Here is a 15,973-nt window from a genome sequence, read left to right on the forward strand (position 1 = left end):
AGTAGAATCACAATTCCCCCTTTTTTTTTTTTTTTTTTTTTTCAAAAAATGCCAATTGGCCCAGCCTTGGTGCTTCTCGATCCCGTTTGCTGGAATATCAGCAGGAAAAAGGCTGCTGGTGGTGTGAAGCAGATTGTGAGGGGAGGTTGGGGCCTGTCAGGCTCAGCTGAGCACCAGGGCTGGTCATTTATCACTGTCAGGGGGTGAGGGGGGAAGAGGCACTGGACCGTTCCCGCTCATCTGCGCCGTGACAGCTGACGGGAGCCTAATGCGACCTCCGGGTGGATAATCTGCCATCCAGGGGGAATGTGTGCCAGGGAGATACTCTATCACCAGCCACACTCCCTGCTCAGAGCTCCTGACATCTTCACAAGGCAAAAAGAAATGTCAGCTGGCCTTTGAGGGGCTGGGGGCGGGGGGCGGGTGGGGGGAGGATTGTGGCGAGGCGCTAAAACCAGGCGATGTTGCCGTGGATTTCGTGTGGATCCATCTTCAATCCAGCTGGATGGACCTGCAGAGAGGCACGGAAATGGTAATGGCATGACAAAAGTTCCATGCAAAGGGCTGGTTGTGTCACCTATTAGTTTAATTCTCAGGACTGCAAAGATGCTGTGAAGCAGTGGAATGATATAAAAACAGCAAAGCTCCCCCTGCCTCTGACACAGTCTGGATATTTAAAGGAACAAGAAAAAATATCTTGTGATGGAAAACTGAAATTACAGCAAGAAAAACCTGATGAGTAAGGATTGATACCTATTTCCTGTGATGTTTTCTGAAGCAAAAGGCTGAGAGAACTGGGTTTGTTCAGGCTGGAGAAGAGAAGCTTTGGGGTGACCTGATTGTGGCCTTTCATGCCTGAAGGGAGCTGACAAGAAAGATGGAAAGGGAAATTTTCTAAGGGCCTGGAGGGATAAGACAAGGGGGAATGGCTTCCCGCTGCCAGAGGGCAGGGTTAGATGGGATATTAGGAAGGAATTGTTGGCTGTGAGGGTGGGGAGGCCCTGGCACAGGTTGCCCAGAGAAGCTGTGGCTGCCCCTGGATCCCTGGAAGTGTCCAAGGCCAGGTTGGACAGGGCTTTGGAGCAACCTGGGCTAGTGGAAGGTGTCCCTGCCTGTGACAGGGGGTTGGATGGGATAAAGCTTTAAGGTCCCTTCCCACCTAAACCATTCTATGAGTCTGTGAAATACTTCCTGTAGGTGCTAATTTAGAGCAGTCTCCCAAACCAGTCTGAGAATGTCCTGATTCCCAAAATTCCTGCTCTGCCACCTAATGAAAAATCCTGCATCTTGAATGTTGTCGATCTTCAACCCAAAACTTACTGGTTTTAATTTGCTATTATTTTTATTAACTGTATCTTCTTTCTGCTCTCCATTACAAAGCATATGCATTGACTTAACTGGGGAACATTTTAATTGAGCACTGCTGGAGGTTTTCCAATAAATTAACATTACATGTTTTTAACAGATGTCTGAATTTGACATTGTTATTAGACATTGTAATTAATAGAAGTATTACCCAAATTAAAATCTCGGGGCCTTAGAAAAATTAAATTGTAGGTGACTGAGGGATTTTAACTCATTAACAGAGAGTGACTCTTGATTTGCCTCCACTGGGTTTTATTAGCCCAATAAACACATTTTTCCAAGTAGCTGGAGAGAGAGTTGGACAAACTCTTTGGGAGAAGGATCTTGGGAATCAAAGCATGTTTTACCAGTGATCCTGTAAATTTCTTTAACCTGTCACTGTGTTGGAATAATATGCCTAAAATACCTTTCTGGGATGTTGTCAAGTTTTAATACCGTAGAATTACAGAACCACAGAAGGGTTTGGGTTGGAAGGGACCTTAGAGATCGTCCAGTTCCAACCCCCACGTAGGTAATTAAAGACTTGAAAAACCACAGCTCTGCTTTTTATCTACAAATTCCCGTCCAGCCATGAATTTCAAAAGGATTTTCCCACTTTGAACATGTGTGTGAGTGTCCAGCAAAAATCATCTCGTGTCTCATTTTGAGAAGCCATGAACATAAAAATCAATAAGGTCAGTGTTAAGTGGCACAAGGTTGAGGCTGAGCCCTCAGAAAGGGATCATCCTAAATCAAAAAATCACACTTAGAAGGTTATTTAGTCACACTGAGAAGGTAATTTAAGTAAATATTAACATGTAAAAGGAAATTAGAAATAAGCAATGTAATGAAAAGCAACTAGGGGGATTTTTTTTAGGTCTGTACCCAACCTTTCTTTGCAGAAGCTCACCTCGAATTTGGCATTTGTGCTGCTGATTCCCAAGTGAGATGTTGAGCTAAGCAGTGCCAGGACCTCATTGACCAACAGAGATTACCCTCCAGCCCATGGCTTTCCACAGTCCGCCCATTATAAAACTTAATTTCTCCTGGGAATGTTCTCTCCTTCCCTCAGGCTGTGGTCCCTGCCCCTTTAGACAGTTTTTTTCTTTTATTTTTTTTTTTCCCTCAAGAAATATGGCATACAAGCTCTTCTTCCATACCAGGAAAACAGAGCATTATTCCTGGAGCTGCTTTGCATCTCTCTGGGCTTCCTCACAGAATTCCTGCCCAGAGCTTTGTGCTGCTTTTCATTTTTCACGGTGTACACGCCACGGCCCAGTCGAGCACCCAGGGCATGTTTTATTCATGTGCTTTTCACCCCTTCTTTGAGATCATTAATAAAGCTGCTAAATAAACCCAGGCTTAACAATCCTCCTCGCCACACCCCACTGGACATCCCCTCCCCGCTCCCTCCCGCTCGTGTTTATCGTGGTCCTTTGTTTGGATCTCTTGGTTTTCCAGCCTGTCTGAGGCTGTTCTTATCCAGGCTGGTTTAGATAAGGGTTTCAAGTGGGGTTTTGAGAGGCTGTAATTCTGACATAAACCCAGCTGTATTTTATCATCTTCATTTGATTCCTAGGCTAACAAGGTGCTCCTTGAAAAGCAGCAATGATGGAGATGTCATGGGTAGTTCCTGGCGGGTGAATAACTCACTACTGTGCTCTGCTGCAGGTTTAGGGCCCTTCTATTTTCTTGTCTATTTTCTTTTTCAACCCAGAGAGGTTGTGGCTGCCCCATCCCTGCAAGTGTTCAAGGCCAGGTTGGACAGGGCTTGGAGCAACCTGGGATAGTGGAAGGTGTCCCTACCCATGGCAGGGGGTGGGACTGGATGAGCTTTGAGGTCCCTTCCCACCCAAACCATTCTGGGATTCCTTAAACCTCCTCTAGTTAAGAAAACATAAATGAAAAACCCGACACTCTTTAGTCTACCTGTATCTTCTTAGAGAAATTACATCTGTATTTCTTGTTTATTTTTTAACTGTTGCCACAGGTGCTCTCCATTTGGAATCTCCCAACAGGTCAAAAAGGCTGAGTTCTGAAAATGAAAGCTGAGATCTTTAAGGTCCCTTCCAATCCGGGCCATTCTATGATTCTCTGATTTCCATGTGGGGTGTTTTGGGAAGTGGAATGATGTCACAAGCCCCAAAATACCACGAGTTGTATATCCAGTGTATCTATGTTACTTTTCTGATCTGGTGACCCTTGTAGACAGGATTCTTACAGAATCACAGAATCTTTTAGGTTGGTGCCATTATTTTTCTCTTCTGTTGTTCCCTTTGCTGTTTTGCTCATGTGTTTTCCTGTTAACATTTGTTCTGGTTCACAACCCATAATCTCCACTGGTGTCAAGGCCATATTTTAATAAATATGGATGTACACACAGGTACATCTAATCCTCCCACTGAACAGATCTTAAATCTCCATGATATTCCTGAAGGTGTTATAGGTGGAATTCATCTGACCTTGTCACTACTTTCCTTATAATCAGTGCTCAGAAACTGACATTTTTAAATATGATTTGTTTTATCCCGAGGAAAATATCCAAAATATGTCAAATGAATCACCACACAAGTGGCTGGTTCTTTCCAAAGTGCAGGAGGCTCCAAGGCTCAGTACTCAGGCAGGTATTGATTGATGACTAAAGCCAAGTGGCTTTTATTTAATGTATCTGCCCCAAAACTCAGGACACGTGGCCTATGAAATTAGGACCAGTTCAGGCAGCACATGTGGCACAGTTGGGATGTGAGTGCTCATGTCTGACTGGGCCTCATGTGCTTTGTGTCTGGGAAAGTCCCATAATATTAGAATCCCAGAATTGTTTGGGTTGGAAAAGCCCTCTGAGATCATGGGGTCCAAGTGTTCCCCAGCACTGCCAAGGCCACCACTGAGCCATGTCCCCAAGTGCCACATCCACACAGCTCTTAAATCCCTCCAGGGATGGGGACTCCGCCACTGCCCTGGGCAGCTGTGCCAGGGCTGGACAACCCCTTTCCATGAAGAAATTGTTCCCCAAACCAACCTGAACCTCCTCTGGCATAACTTGAGGCTATTTCTTCTCATCCTGTCCCTTGTTCCCTGGGAGCAGAGCCTGAACCCCTCCTGGTTCCCCCCTCCTGTCAGGGAGCTGCAGAGAGCGAGAAGGTCCCCCCTGAGCCTCCTTTTCTCCAGGCTGAGCCCCCCCCAGCTCCCCCACGGTATCTGAATTTGTCTCCTTGAAAGCAACAAGTCTGTTTTTGTAATTTCTAAGATACTTTCCTCTATTCACACCCCAAATGTTTATCCCTGGCCCTCATATTTCACTCCCACATCCCACCGTCCTCTGTCCCAGCTGCCACGTACCCACTGCCCCACTCAGGATATCCATCCACCCCAGTAAATTGCAGATCTCAGAATCGCTGTTTCTCCCCCTCTGCATCTTCACCACCCTCTTCTAAGAAATTAATTCATCCTAATTGTCAAAATCTTATTTTCCTGTCGCTCTTGTTGCTCCATTTCCCTGTAGGAGCTGCCAAAGAAACCAGTGTGGGATATCTGTCCTTTGGGCATGAAGCAGGACCTCTGTTTTTTGAGGAGTCCGTGTATTTTGGAGTCTGAACTGACCCACTGTGCTGGGACTCACCACATTTTGTAGCCTCAATCGGTTCCTGTGCCCTGATCTGTTTGATGGAGTGGATGCAGGGGGCACAGAGTGTCACCTTGTGGAGCATCATCTCCACAAGACATTGCAAAACCGGTTTCAGTCCCCTCTCTTCCTTTCCTGACCTCTTTTGATAAGCAGAGTTATTTGTTTCTCAACAAAATTGGTTATTATTTTATTCCACTGAGTGATACCATTTTTTTTTAAAATAATAACTGGGATCCATCCTGTGAGAACAACCCACAATACTACAAATAGTTGTAACCAGTGAGTAACTATTACACAGACACCTCTCTTTTTAAATAGTCATGAGTTGACAGCTGGATGGAGGATGGAACTAGGGAAGTGAGAGGTGAAAGAAACCCAGTAGATCATGTTGACCATCTGTGCCAAAGGCACAGATCAAAATGACCCTTCAAGAGACAGAGATATAAATGCCCAGCTTTGGGGCACTGAAAATCCCCTTTGGGAGACAAAGAGATTGGAAAGGTCACACTTGGGGTTCCATCTGAGGTGACAGCAGGTTTCCTTGTCACACAGGAGTTTTTAGAACTGATAGTTCTGCTCCTTCAACTAGACCTGAAAATAAAGAGGAGCTTCTATTTCATCACCAGCTCTGAAGGATTTATGGATGAAATCCTGCCATAAATTACACATCTAATCCCACACAAGTGGAGCTGCCCTGTCCCTCCTGTGCTCCTCCAAGAGCATGATCCCAGTGAAGCTCTGCTTTCCTGGATTTTTCCATTGAATAGCTTCTTGAAATTCCCAAAATGATGAGGAGAGGCTCCACCTCTAAGAACAAGGATTAATGGGGGTCTTAAACAGTTTAGGTTGGAAATGGGGGCATTTAGCAGGTAATTTCTATTCCTTCAGCATTGCTAAGTACAGACTTTCTCTTCAGCAGCCCAACCTCCCCTCAGTTCCTTTACAGCTCATTGTGAAACCATCTCAAAAGCATTTTCTGGCATCCAGAAGATTTGGGGACAGGGGGATGGATTTATAAATAAGGTGCATGATTTTCCCTCTGCTGAAGAAGGATCTGGTTCAGTATTAATGACTGGAACAATCCTATCCTGATGCAATTTATCAAATCCTCATCTTTGACATAATTTGATGCCTGGTACCTGCATAACTCCTCTTGGCACAAACATCAGGAAACCTTATTAACAAACCCCTTTCTTTAAGGAAATATCTTCTGGGTTACGAAACAGTGAAAAGAAATAAATAAACCTCCCGAGGTTTAAAAGGTTCAAGGTTCATATTTAGGTGTATAAATGAATGACCTGGTTTACAGAAGAACCAGCCAATTGTGGCTTTCAGGGAAGTTAATAGAAATTCTGGAAGCCCAGAGGTTTTCAGAATCAGGTAATTTACTCAGGCACAAGCACAAATAAAGGTCAAGATCCCTGTTTTCTAAACCAGGGGAAAGAAATCCAGTGAAGCTCTCATCAGATAACATGCAAATACACTGAAACAGAGTTTGATTTTGAAGGTATCAAGTAAGTTTTCTACTTGAAAAATGCAAATAGCACATTTATTGCTGTGATGTGTTAATAGCAGGGTGTTAAGGTGTTACTTCCACAGGCCAGGTGGCCAAATAGAAGTGCATGTTTCAGTAGATTTAGTAGATAAATAGAATGCAGTAGATAAATAGAATTTAGTAGATAAATTAGTAGATAAATTCAGTGCTCTCTGTGAACTTCAGTACAGTTACTGTAAAGGATCTTGGAATCCCAATAAACTGAGTTGGAAGGGACCCACAAGGATCATATTCAGCTCCTAAATGTGACTGGACAGGGCTGTTTGAAAGAGTGAACAGATGTCTAGTTCATCCTCTGTTAACATGTACTGGTTATATTAAGTGGTTAAAATGAAAAGAAAACACTTGTTTAGAAAATACCGGTAGGAAAGGCTGATTTTCCTTCCTTGGAACTGAGTTTTCATACGGAACTTTTGCCCAAGGGCAGTGATTCCTTATTTTTACTATTTAGTCATCCTAACCTGGGGATTTCTTCTCTTTGGTGACTCTTATACATCTTCTTCTCATTACCTGGTAAACGGTAACACTGCAATGCCAAAATTCCACTGTTTGGGGAGGTGGAGCTGTGACCGTGGGTGACTTACTCCTCTGACATCTTCAATTTAAGAGGCATTTAAATAACCCCCTTATCCAATGCTGAACATTTTTCTTCACCCCTCCTAAGAAGTCGGAGGAAAGCTGAGTTTTATGCCCCTTTATTGCCTCTAAACTTGTGTTTAAAATGAAACCACGGTAAATATTATCTGTACATTCCATTGCACAGCTGACACTGAAAAATCTCCACCGTTGTGGTGTGATGGGAAGGGTAGGAAAAGGCAAAACAGGAAGGGGAAAAGGGTCCTTCAATCAGCAGCTGAATTCCTTGGGGTGTTCCCCCTCACCCCATCACTGCTCATCCCTTTTCCTCCCCCTGTTCCCACCATGGTTGTGCTTTAGGAGGTGGAGGAGGCTCCTGGTAATTGGTTAATGAACTATTTTCAATTCAATTCCTGGCTGTACTTGGCATGGAAAATTAACAGTCCTTGGGTATAAATATGACCCCTACCCCTGGATTAATTTGATTATGTGAGAATCTCAGTTTTCATTTAAAAATAATAACTTTCTGGCTGCTCTGATAAAACAAGTTTGGATATGCAGACTAAATATTCCCTGATGGCTTAAAAAAAAATCAAAAGATGAATATGAAGAACATACGAATCTCTTATTAATAAAATTTAAACATCCTCAAATCTTTACTGTGATGGCTTGAGATTGAATAGTTTGATACCAGAAAATTCCTGATTTTTACTCATTGCTGGATCAGCATTCTCTGAAAGCCAAGTCTGTTTTAAGCAGCTTCATTTGGGTTCACAAATAGACAAATTATATTCATTAATGACTGTGGGTACCTTAACCTACAGTTTCTTTACATTTGTTCTGCTGCATTTGTAGCAGAACAATAAATCTGGTGAGAACTGAAGTCAGGCTGGTTTGAAAGGAAATGTTTTTTTTTGCAGAACTTTCTCATTGGAACACATTTCATTGTTAAATTTATCTGTTACAGGTGTGATGCCATTGACACACGTGGAACTGTGAGGATAAATGGAATGAATAACAATAAATTAAATTAATAGGTCTGGGCACTGGAACTCGATTGTCCACACTGAGAAATTGTTGGGAAGGGATCAAACATGATCTCAGCTGGGATAATTAACACTCAAATAGTTTCTGGACATGACTTGTCTCTTTTAATAGTTTGGTAATACAGATATGGCCTAATGTGGTGGGGGCAGCAGGGAGGGAGGGGATTCCCCACCTCCTCTTAGCCTCAGGAGATCCCACCTGCAGCTCTGGGGTTCCAGTATAGGAGGGACGTGGAGCTGCTGGAAAGAGTCCAGAGGAGGCCATGGAGATGCTCCCAGGGCTGGAACCCCTCTGCTCTGGAGCCAGGCTGGGAGACCTGGGGGGGTTCACCTGGAGAAGAGAAGGATCCAGGGAGACCTGAGAGCCCCTTCCAGAGCCTAAAGTGGCTCCAGGAGAGCTGGAGAGGGACTGGGGACAAGGAATGGAGGGACAGGACACAGGGAATGGCTTCCCACTGCCAGAGGGCAGGAACTGATGGGAGATTGGGAAGGAATTCTTCCCTCTGAGGATGGTGACATGCTGGGATGGAATTCCCAGAGAAGCTGTGGCTGCTCCATCCCTGGAATTGTTGAAGGCCAGGTTGGACGGGGCTTGGAGCACCCTGGGCTAGTGGAAGGTGTCCCTGCCTGTGGCAGGGGTTGGAATGGGATGATCTTTAAGGTCTCTTCCAACCCAAACCATTCCTTGATTCCACGATAATCCATGCATGGACAGAACTTTACTTGCAGTCAGTGAATCTTCAGCCAAGGGCAGTTGTAGGAGTGTGTTCAAAACCATCAAGCAAAAGACTGCAAAACCAGAGCGAAGCCAGAGAAATGCCTTAGCAATTTTTGCTTATCTCTCCACGGATTCTGCTGTGTCACAGATCCAGAGGATGTGGGAAGTATTACTTGTATTAAAACCCACAGAATTTAAGGAGCAGGAGCCAGGCACTGCACCTGTGTGAAGCAGACTTTGCCTGAGGTGAAGCTGAATGTCGAATCCTCCAGGACACGTGTTGCCTTCAGCTCACGCTGGTCGTGTCCAGCGGAGAGCAAAGGATGTCACAGATATTTCTCAGCCTTTGTTTGGGAAATTTGGGGGGAGTTTTGGCAGTTGAGGATGGAGCAGCATTTGGCAGCTTTGAGAGGAAGTCCCCCTGTGGTTCGGTTGTGAATTTGGATCCGTGGAAATTCTGACAGTTTGAAAATAATAGAACAGAAGGAAAAATCTCTTCCTGACCAACTGGCTGTTGAAACCTCCAGGGTCAAGAGGTAAAAAAATGACACAAAGACATCCCTGGAAGCGTCCAAGGCTAGGTTGGACTGCGCTTGGAGCAACCTGGGCTAGTGGAAGGTGTCCCTGCCCATGGCAGGGGGTGGAATGAGATGAGCTTTAAGGTCCCTCCCGATCCAAACCATTCTGGGATTCTCTAATCCGTGTCCTCCTAATACCAGTTTTCCAAGTGTCTGAATGCAGTTGTATTCCACTGATGGATAAACCTCTTAAATATGAACAGAATTTGGGGTGGGATGTGTTGCTTTCCCCAGTGGAAGGTGAAGGAAGATCAGTGTTCCCTGACACTCTCCGTGTCTCTGTAACACCAGGTTTTATCCTACTTACTGCAAGCCCTTATCTCTGGAATGATGATGGGCTTGGAAAAGTCATTTATTCTTTCTGTTACAAGGTACAGGGAAAGTCCTTTTCATTTTTATTTTTTTTTCTAATTCCATGCTGCCAATACACTTCTGATTTTCTGGGATTATTCAATCCAATTTGTAGGTGAGAATTAAAATGTTTTCACATGAAAAACTGTGGAGTAAAAAGCCCCAGACTGGGATTTCTCTGATTAGTGTCTTTGTTGAGAGTTTTTATTACTTATGTGTTGTTATTTATGTTCTTACTTTCTTCCTGGCGTTGAATGTATATTTTGTAAAAGTCCTTTTAAATTTGGGGGTTTTCTTTTACTATTTATTGCATCTAGGCAGGAAACACTGGAAAAACTGTAAACCAAAGTATGAATGACAAGAAAATTAATTATTTTATCTGGCAGAGATCTTTGCAGTGGAAGTGTGAAGGCATTGGAAGACAACTTAGGCACTCTGAAAATATTACTTTCATTCAAGCCCATCTCACCTCTAAAAGTTTAATTTTGATTTTAATATATTGAAAGCCTCTCCATTTGAAATGAAAACCGCTTCATACATCATCTGTGTCACTCACTCCTTAAATGAAAGCAGCTCTCAGGGCCGGGGCAGGGTTAGTTTTATTTGATCTTACAAGATGTCTCATAATTTTTCTGCCTGTTCACTCCTCTCAGGTGGCTGTAGATCATGTTGGGAGTTGAAACCTTGCTCGTGTGACTCCCACTCTGGAACCTCCCAGCAATTTGCTCCCTAAAGCCCCTCTCCTGTGTCTCAGAGCCTTCAATCTTCCTAAATGCGACCAACTGACTCGTGGCACCTCTTGCTCCGGTTGCAATAACTCTGATTTTCCCTCCTCGTTGAGTGTTGATGAATGTTCGATGCCAACTGGGATTAGGAATGTGCTTCCCTGATGTTGCTTTCAGAGAATTCCCAGAGAATTCTCCATTTGACCTGTTTTATTCTTTGCCAGGCTCAGGACTAAAGGAAGTAAAATAATGTGTGGAACGGAGAAAATATCTTGGTTTTCTCCCTGCAAAGTGTTTTGTGGGCAGAAATGTGTGTTTTGAGTTCAGGCAGTTTTGTTTCCTGCCACCCTTGTTGGTGATGAATCTTGGGAGATGGAGAACTGAATGGGGGGATGCCAGAGAAAAAGGGTTTAAACTGAAAGGGAGGAAGGTTTAAATTGGAGATTGGGGAGGAATTATTCCCTGTGAGGGTGATGAGGGGCTGGGATGGAATTCTCAGAGAAACTGTCCCTGCCCCATCCCTGGAAGTGTCCAAAGCCAGGTTGGATGGGGCTTGGATCAACCTGGGCTAGTGGAAGGTGTCCCTGCCCATGGCAGGGGGTTGGAACAAGATGATCTTGAAGGTCCTTCCATCCCAAACCATTCCATGATTCTTTTATTCTCTGATCATATAAACAAGCAAAGGAGAATTATGACTCCCTGTTTTTCCTCCTTGCATGAGGAGGCTCCTTTCAAGGGCAGGGATTGGTGCTCTGGAGGTTCCTGTCACATCAGGATCAGCTCATTTATCTCAACCACCGATCTGAAATTCATCCTCAGTCTCTCTCCTGGGTTTTTGGGACTTCAAGTTTCAACAGATCTAAAGAAATAAAGAGTTGTTTTTATGCAAATCATGTATTCTATTACATTTTAACTTCTTTTTTTTTTCCCCTCCCTTCCAGATAAACATCACGTCAATGGAAACAGAATGGTGGAACCTTTCCCAGAGGGAACACAGATGGCTCTGTTTGGTAAGACATCAGTTCTAAAACAAAAACTCTAAGCTTTGCAGTGTTCCTGAATTCCAAACTCCTTCATCTCAGCCCGAATTCTCCAAGTTTTAAAATCTGGGCTGCTCCTGCCGTATTTTGGGACTCTGTAACCTTGGGGGAAGAGCCTGAACTAGTTGGCTTTCTGATTCCACCTTACCAAGACAGGGATTTTCCCACCTCTTCTCCAGAAACATCTGTTAATCCTTTAATTGGGATTGCACAGGGGCAAGTCTCAAAGAGCAGGAGTTACTTAGGAATAATCCCTTTTATTGCCTCCTTCACTGGAGATATTCCAGAGCTGCCTGGATCCAATCCTGGACCATGAGCTCTTGGATGCTCCTGCTGGAGCAGGGAGGTGGGACCAGGCGACCCACTGTGCTCCCCTCCAACCTGACCCATTCTGTGATGGCTTAAAAAGACCTACAAAAGCGAAAAGATGACAACCAACCACATGATTGTGTAGCTACAGCCTATTTGCAGTGAATTTTCCTACTTCTTGGGCGGTTTTAGAGGCAACAATAAAATAACATGGCGTAAAATGTAATGCTGGGCTGTAAACACCGATCCTTTCACCTGCTGGAAACGCAGTGGGGTTGATTACACAGCTCCCTCTTCTGCAAAAGCCCCTCCAGATGCTCTTATTGATGCTGCATTATTTGTTTCAAGGTGTGACTTCTGGTTCTGATGGAGGTTACAGAGGGAATGTACCCTGGGCTTTGTTGCTGCAGCTGCAACAGAACCTCACAGGTCTCGAAAGACTCTTTAGATGATCTTGAGGCTCTCCTGTTGTTTGTTCAGCGTCACTCGTTGCTGGGGATGCATCTGTTGTTCTGCAGGATGAAGAGAGGTGTCCTTGTTCCTACAATGGAGAAAAAAGCCACTTTTGAGGGTGAGGGTGGTTCTTTAATGGAAATCTTTTAATGCTGCTTGTCCAGTGAGCTCTTAATCCAACTTCCAGCTGATTTTAAGGCATGAAGAGCACAGGGGGAGCACAGGCACCTCACTGGAGGCACTGGGGTGTTACATCAAAAATCAGTGTGTCCCTTGAGATCTATTCCCAAGTTCAGTGATGAGGTTGTGGACTCCCCACCTCTGGAAGTGTCCAAGGCCAGGTTGGACGGGGCTTGGAGCAACCTGGGGTAGTGGAAGGTGTCCCTGCCCATGGCAGGGAGTGAAAACAGATGATCATTGTCCTTCAAAGGGCCTTCATCCCAAACCATTCTATGATTCTGTGTTTCTGTGAAACTCAAGATGTGTTTGTGTTACAAGTGATAAAGTAGAAGCCATTCAATAAATGCCTGCCTAGGAAGTTTTCTTGTAGTTTTTATGCTTGTAGATATTTTGATTTAAAAATATTTTGCCTGTAGTGAGTGATTTTTACCTAACACCTGACCAAGACTCAAAATCTGAACTTATATAGTGGGGGTCAATAATGTTTTGAAAATAAGCGTTTGAGGGACTAAATTCAACTTTTGGACAGAGAGGTAAAAAAAATATAAATGCTTCAAAGCTGCAGAACAACTGCAGATTTCAATAAACTAGTACTTTCATCAGTACTAGAATTGTAATTCTTTGCAAATTTTAAACACATTTAAATGCTCTACTCTCTTATCATAAAACCAAGAATTGGTCTGGGTGGGAAAGGACCTTAAAGAACATCTCGTTCCAACCCCCTGCCATGGGCAGAGACACCGTCCACTATCCCAGGCTGGTGAATTTTAAGTGCTTCTTTTCCTGTTGCAAGACTCCAGTTAATCCCAACCCACCTCTATATTCACTGAGCTTTACATATCCCCTTGTTTCTCTACAGGGAAGCGTCTTGCATATGGTGCATTCATGGCAGGGCTTTTATTTACCTCCAGTCAAGTCTGGCAATAGTTCAGATTTGTAATTATAACACTTCTAAAATAAAGGACTAAATTGAGTTGTATTTGCTTGACATACAGTGGCTCGTAATGAGATAATTGGTTTCTTGACGTAAACAAAGTATAGACAAAAAGAGGATGTTCAGTAACTGATAAGATCTAATTATGGATGTTTTAGGGCTGGCAAACAGATCCAAGCTTGGCCACCTTCTGCTCCACATTCATGAGACAGCAGAACATTCCAGTAATTCCCCAGAGCTGGATTATTGTTGTGCTTTTCTGTGGCTGCCCCTGGATCCTTGGAAGTGTCCAAGGCCAGCCTGGACGGGGCTTGGAGCAATCTGGGATGGGGGAAGGTGTCCCTGCCCATGGCAGGGGGGTGGAACTGGATGATTTTTAAGGTCCCTCCCTCCCAAACCATTTTATTTCAATGATAAAGACTTGGTCAGGGCAACTTCACAACTAAAGGAAAAGAATTCCATTTGAAAAGGGGATGATGTGCTGAAGAATGGATAAATCTGGCAAAAAAGAGTTTCTTTTACTCACTGTTGAAACAGCTCCCGGTGGCCTTGGCAGATAAAAATGTGTGTTAGGAAGTCCTTTGGTCTGACTCAATTTTCAATTACTACTTTTCACCAAGAAAAGAAAATCACAGGAAACAAAGTTTGGCCACCAAGAGAAAACACCTTTTGTTTTTTTTTCAAGACAGTGAAAACAGAACAAACAATTTTTCTCTCTTGGTCAAAGGAAAAGAAGAAAACTTTAAATCAGAATACAGGTCAGCAGGTATTTTATCTCTGTCTGAAGAGAATGGAAGAGTTACTGATCTTGAAACAGGTGTTTGAGAAACATCTACAGAGACATCAGCAGATGATACAAGGATCATGTTGTGGAAAAACTGAGAGCTAGAGGAAGGGTTTTCCAGAAGAGGTCCATGTTTCTCACGCTAATTCTCTTTAAACACCTGGAAAGGTGAAGGAGGGGCACTAACTGGCTGGATTTGTAGAGCTCTGAAGCATTAATGGTGTCCTGTGTTCACCTGGTGGTGGAAAAATGGACACTGGATTTCTGTAGATCTGAATCGAGAGAATAAACCTTTAAAGGTAAAGCAGAACAAAAAGGAATGGCCTAAACAGAAGATGCTCTGTCCCTAAACCAAATCATGTTCCTACTCCTACCTTTCCAGGATGTTTATTAAAGAAATGCATCCTTAGTTCCCATTTTCTTTTTTTTCTGCCTTCCAGAACATGACTTTATCTTTTTGTTGCCTCTTCCAGAGACCTGAAACACAGCCCAGATCCCTGACCCTGCTGTTGGGTCCTGGTTCATCCTTATTTCCACCTCTGCCTAAACATGGGCTCACAGACTGGTTTGAGTGAGAAGGGACCTTAAAGGTCATCTCATTCCACCCCCTGCCATGGGCAGGGGCACCTTCCACTCTCCCAGGTGGCTCCAAGCTCTGTCCAACCTGTCCTTGGACACTTCCAGGGATGGGGGCAGCCACGACTACTCTGGGAATTCCATCCCAGCCTCTCCCCACCACAAAACCACAACACCACCCTCACAAAGAATTCCTTCCCAATCTCCCATCTATCCCTGTCCTCTGGCAGTGGAAAGTCGTTGCTACTTGTCCTGTCCCTCCATCCCTTGTCCCCAGTCCCTCTCCAGCTCTCCTGGAGCCCCTTTAGGCTCTGGAAGGGGCTCCAAGGTCTTCCTGGATCCTTCTCTTCTCCAGGTGAGCCCCCCCAGCTCTCCCAGCCTGGCTCCAGAGCAGAGGGGCTCCAGCCCTGGGAGCTTCTCCGTGGCCTCTTCTGGACTCTCTCCAGCAGCTCCACATCCTTGTGCTGTTGTTCCCCAGGGCTGGAGGCAGCTCTGCAGGTGGGGTCTCACCTGAGGGGGCAGAGGGGCAGAATCCCCCTCTCCATCCCAGCTGCCCACGCTGTGGGATGAGCCCAGACATGGGAGGTTTCTGGGCTGGGAGTGCCCATGGACAGAGCATGTCCAGCTTTCAGGTCCCCCAAATCCTTCTCCACTGATCCTCTCCTCCCTCACATCCTCGCCTGAAGTGCAATGCTCTGTTTGCTGGTCAGACCTTCAGGAGATTTTCAGTCTTAAGCCCCAGCCAGGGAAGGTTTTCTGTTTAAGATTTAAAAGTCTAAACAGGGATGCCTTGAACCAAAAATTGCCCCCTAAGCCTGTGGTAAAATAAGGTGATAAACACAAAAATGACCGCAGTTCTGGGACTTTTCGAGATTAAAATCCCCATATTAATTTTTTCTTTTCCTGTGGAATACCATGGACATTATGCATTAAATGCTGCTCTGATTTGATGGAATTGTGCCTCAGCTTTGTGGAGGTAAATGGGCAGTTACAGAGCTCTGTGGAGACAGACCCAGATAAAAACAAAGCGCTTGGTCTTACCAAGGACATTTCCTGACATTTATAAACACTAATAAGGGACAATAAAATGTCCCTAATGCAAAGTGAAAGCTGTCCTTGATCAGCACAACCCTTCAGAACATTCTCTTCTTTCAAAGGAGCCACATCTCCTTTTTCTTT

The 15,973-nt window shown here is 44.4% G+C and overlaps 1 protein-coding gene across 6 annotated transcripts in view; it reads left to right on the top strand.

Moving 5' to 3' along the window:
• The window catches only part of MSRA (methionine sulfoxide reductase A), a 250,933-nt gene that overhangs the window by 79,918 nt on the left and 155,042 nt on the right, over window positions 1-15,973 (top strand). For all 6 annotated transcript variants that reach the window (XM_027904466.1, XM_027904465.1, XM_027904467.1 and 3 more), the window contains one exon: window positions 11,460-11,528. In XM_027904466.1, coding sequence (XP_027760267.1) covers window positions 11,460-11,528 — 69 coding nt within the window. The remainder of the gene's footprint in view (window positions 1-11,459; window positions 11,529-15,973) is intronic.

Source organism: Empidonax traillii, unplaced genomic scaffold (genome assembly GCF_003031625.1).
Source record: "Empidonax traillii isolate 1590-97213 ecotype Southwest subspecies unplaced genomic scaffold, ASM303162v1 scaffold1060:size1239554, whole genome shotgun sequence".
NCBI lineage: Eukaryota > Metazoa > Chordata > Aves > Passeriformes > Tyrannidae > Empidonax > Empidonax traillii.